We start from the raw sequence: 5,000 nt of genomic DNA, 5'->3' as shown, positions 1-5,000 counted from the left end.
ACCGAAACCGGTCAAATACATCTTTTGTATTGTGAAGGTATTCATTCTCATTCATACCTAATAATAAGGATAATAATAATAATAATAATAATAATAATAATAATAATAATAATAATAATAATAATAATAATAACAATAACAATAATAATAATAACAATAATAATAATAACAATAATAATAATAATAATAATAATAATAATAATAATAATAATAATAATAATAATAATAATAACAACAACAACAAAATCGTGACTGCATTCATCTGTTACAACATCACACCAAGCCTGTCCAGGATCTAGCTGGATCCCTCCCTCCATTTACACGGTAATGTCTCCAGGTACTCCGGGGTCAGGGGGAGGATTATCAACGGAAAGCGGCTCTGACATCACTACCATCACCGGAGGCGTCGGAATAGCCTCTTCTGCCACGCTCCCTGCCACGCCTTCGCCGGGACACTCAGAGGCTCAGGTGTCACAGGTAAAAAGGAAGGAGTGGTGTTGGGCTGTTTGTTTGTGATTTTTTTCTGTGTTTTTTTTTTTTTTTTTTTTCTTTTTTTGGAGGGAGGGGGGTTGTAATTATTTTCGTTTTTTTTTTAATGGTATTTTTTCGATGGTGATATTTTTGCGAGGTTGTTATTTTTTCCATGTTATTGTTTCTGGATTTAATTTCTTTCTTTCTTTTTTTAATGGGGCTATTTTTCGAGTGTTATGTTTAATTATGTTTTCCTGATTCGACTTTTGACTTTTAGCTTATTTAATGGGATAATAGTTTCAGATTAATATAGTCACTTTTCCACACATTACCTAGTAGTAGTAAGATACGGCAAAGTATTTTACTTCAATCACACGTGGCCACTTCGTTAGATAAACGTAAATATTTTTTTTTACTCCCAATACACAGATACTTTACGACTGCGATAGGGTTATGGCTTTTCTAAGACCGTAATTATGTAAATCCATATTGCACTGGCGTGATTGATGTTTCTATGGTCACCTGAGCCCTACCTGATTATTGTGGCATGTCACGTATCGACACTTAAATATCCTTCCCGTGCGACCGTGGAGAGTATAAAACATACATATGTATGTATATGTGCATATATACGCATATACATAGGTATACAAATATATCTATACATAAACATATGTATACAAATATATGTCCATCGATATATGCATACACTATATACATATACGCACACACACATATGTCCGTGTGTGTGTGTGTGTGTGTGTGTGTGTGTGTGTGTGTGTGTGTGTGTGTGTGTGTGTGTGTGTGTGTGTGTGTGTGTGTGTGTGTGTGTACTCGTACTTATTCATACATCCACTTGAACAAACACACAAGTACATACAAAGTCACAAAAAGGCACATGCAGTTGCATGCACATATTCATGCAGTCATTTTCAATCCACAGGTTCATCCAACTGAGGCCGGTGGGATGCTGTACACGGGGGCGCGAATATACGTTCCAGAACACACTCACGAAGCTGGACCACAGATCTGTTCCACGTCGAACGCCAAGCTGCGCCGAGGTCCGTACAGCACACCCGAAGATAAATATGACGGCGATAATGAGATGCTGGAGATCACCTTGCCTCCACCTGCAGCGTACGACCAGGGCTACCAATCCCCGAGCCATAAATACCAGCTGGGACCCGTGCAGGGGTACCAGGCTGGGGCGGTCCAGGGTTACCAGCCAAGGGTGCATCAGGGGTACCAACCTCAGGACCAGGCTCATGCTCGGCTCAAGCAGGGTTACCAACAGGGTTACGAGGACTACCAGTCTCTTCATCGGAATGGCCAGTTAACAGCCTCCGGTTACCCGATAGTTCCTGTCGCAGGGCAGCCTAGCGTGCACTACATCTCCTCGGCAGCGACTATAGCTCAAGATTTCCATAGCTCCCCCAAAATGGAACCTTTTAGTGGCATAAGCAAAGTTAGTGGTTCCTCCTCGTTTGCAGGTCTTCCCGTGACAGGCAAGGATTCAAAAGCCGAAAGCGCTAGAGCTCTAACACACGAGACTGACAGTAAGATGTCCGCCCTTTACAATCCCTTAGCGATGTTTACCCCTTCGGCCAGTGGGAGTCCTCCTGCCTCCTTCCAGCAGACGAAGTGCTCCCCGGTGCGCAGTGAGAGAGCGCCTTTCTCTACCGGCTCGCTCAAGAGACCCATGAAGCCGCAGGGACAGGATATCGTCAGACTCAAAGATAACAGTCTTCAGAGGAACCGAAGTGCCAGCTTATCATCCGTCAGGGGCAAGAGAGAGAGTTCGGTCTAACAGGGCGATTTTATTTATGCTTTATTTTCTGCCTTTCTCCTTCTCCTTCTCTACTTCTTTCTCTTTCTCGTTCCCTTTCCCTTCCCCTTTCACCTCTCTCTCTCTCTCTCTCTCTCTCTCTCTCTCTCTCTCTCTCTCTCTCTCTCTCTCTCTCTCTCTCTCTCTCTCTCTCTCTCTCTCTCTCTCCTCCTACTCCTCCTCCTCCCTCCCTCTCTCTCTCTCTCTCTCTCTCTCTCTTCTAATCTGTTTCTCTACTTATCTCTCTATCTATTTATCCATTTCGCTTCGTACTGTAATTATAGAAACTACCCACCTACCTACCCAACCGTCAGTCAACATGTCGATTGTTTTTGTTATATATATCTGCCTTTCAAACTACCTTTATCTCTATCTGAATTTCCCATTTTTAAGAATTTTACCTAGTATGAATTTAATTTTGCCATCTCAAAAAAATACCCTGAGTTTTAGCTGTAGTAAGAGAAACATTTGTACATGTATTTTGAATAGAATTTTCTTTCATACCTTTATATACATACCATAAAAAGAGGATATTTTCCGTAGAGTCTTTCAGACAAAAGGTGTATGTGGCCGAGGTGTGTTTTGAATGTTTATATCAAGTAAAAACTAAATATCCAGTATCAGTGGATTGTATAAGGTTGTTGGGAAAATAAGAATAAGGTACTTATTCCATGATTTTGGTTCAAGTTTATCTTGAATTTTGTGTACTCAGCTTCCTTTTTCTAGATAAATAACAAACTCACAAAAATATCTGCTGTGTATATTTGTACATCGTATATAAGTGTATCTGTACACAGCAGGGATTGCACATCAGTAGATCTTCCAGGGTTCTATAAGTGTACACCCTTGGAGACAATACGTGGGAACAGGTACAATTTCTGCGGACAGAGTGACTCTTGCTATGAAAATTGTGAAATAGTAATTGTACAAAACTTTGTATATTTCTGTCTGTTTCTCTCTCTCTCTCTCTCTCTCTCTCTCTCTCTCTCTCTCTCTCTCTCTCTCTCTCTCTCTCTCTCTCTCTCTCTCTCTCTCTCTCTCTCTCTCTCCCTCTGTTTTACTTTACTCTTTCTGTCTTTCCCTCTGCGTCTCCCTCTATCTCTGCCATGAATAAGAAAATACAATACCACTCACTCTTCTTTCTTCAGTGATAAAGGTCCTCTTTTTATACAATTTATACGTACTCGTTTACTTGAATAATCAGTATCATTATTCGCCAGTAAAAGATTACGGAACTTTAAGTTCGTTACAAAAAAAATCGAGCAGAACAAAACTACGAGTAAATACAAATGTGTGATACCCATTTTGATTTTGTTTTTGCAGCCAATTCTCTTTGAAAACGAGTAAGGACAATCACTCCAGACCAAATTTTCCTTTAGCTGGAAAATATTCATAATGTTCAGTGTTTCCGTGAATCTGCCAATATATATGACTTTTTTGTTTTTTTGTTTGTTTAGGAAATGCTAGTAACCTCGATCTTTAACTTTTCGACATCTTGAACTCTTTTATTTCGTAGGCTAGACGAAAAGCGTTGTATTCAGCATTTTTATACAAGGCAATTACTTAGCCACTTATCGAAATCGAAGTGATATTTTCATCGCTGCAATTGCACTTGGCATAGGCGCAGCTATATCAACTATCATTATTATTTCCTCGTTTACACACGGTATCATTTCGACACTTTTTTTCGTCGCGCCCTTCCATCTTCAGTACCATTCCATCGTAATTTTTCCTTCAGCAGAACCGGTCCTTCTACGGGAACATTTTCCTGAGATAACCTGATATTTCTTATCCTCTCTCCCTCCACCTTGTTAATACTCCGTCACCTACTCCACCACCATGTCTCACCTCTTCCACCCATTCACCACACTTTATTACTTTAAAACTCTTACATTTCTTTAGGTAATCCATATCCTGCCACCTCATCTCTACCTCATCACTTACGACTCATTATCCCATTCATCACGTCAGCATTCCTATAATGCATGATGACCTAATGCATTGTGGGAAATACTTGTGACGTTTAGTGTATATATTTATAAACATATCTGCATTTTTTGCAGTGTTCTGTACATTTAACTCTTTAGAATGGATGTACACCGGTGTGAACGTATTTTTGCGTATGTAGTAAGTGTGACATTCACTCCCTTTGAGTCCTTAACAGTGTTGGTTAGCGAAACATTTTGATACTGATGAGCTTAAAGAAAATCGTCAATACTGAAAAAAAAAAAAAATGTAGAGAAAGTGGTGTATGAAGAATAAAATATGAAATATTAAAAAAAGACAAAAGTTTAATGTTGTTTTCTTGGCCTTTATACGTTCATATATGGATACAGTATATCCGTGTATATTTATGCACGTATGGGGTGGAGCTGCGGAAATAAGCTGTTGTTTTCCTTATGGGCAATGTCTGAAGCGGAACGTATTGGATTTATTCTATTTTATCATTATTATCATTTATTTACATATTTTTTGTGTGGGTCTCTATTTGATTTCTTAGTTTAAGATTTTATGCTTAAAATTCGTGCTACATTCAACCACCAAATTATAACAAGCATCAGCCTTAACAATACTCAAGAACGAATAAAAACCAAAATAACGAATTTTAGTAATGACTAATAACAAAGGAAATAACGAAATGAGGGAAATAACAAAAATGAGTGATAAAAAAATTAAACAACAATAAAGCATCCATAAATAAAGG

At 38.7% G+C, this 5,000-nt stretch overlaps 1 protein-coding gene across 1 annotated transcript in view; it reads left to right on the top strand.

Annotated features, from left to right (window-relative positions):
- LOC119597858 overlaps positions 1–2,374 on the top strand; it is a 23,984-nt gene extending 21,610 nt beyond the window's left edge. Inside the window, exons 9-10 of the mRNA XM_037947514.1 lie at positions 338–477; positions 1,415–2,374. Of these exons, the coding sequence (XP_037803442.1) occupies positions 338–477; positions 1,415–2,278 (1,004 nt within the window). The 3' untranslated portion in view covers positions 2,279–2,374. The remainder of the gene's footprint in view (positions 1–337; positions 478–1,414) is intronic.
- The last annotated feature ends 2,626 nt before the right edge of the window (positions 2,375–5,000 follow it).

This window comes from Penaeus monodon, chromosome 40, assembly GCF_015228065.2.
Source record: "Penaeus monodon isolate SGIC_2016 chromosome 40, NSTDA_Pmon_1, whole genome shotgun sequence".
Taxonomy (NCBI): domain Eukaryota; kingdom Metazoa; phylum Arthropoda; class Malacostraca; order Decapoda; family Penaeidae; genus Penaeus; species Penaeus monodon.
The sequence above is the reverse complement of the archived record's forward strand: the minus strand, read 5'-3'. Positions and strand labels throughout refer to the sequence as shown.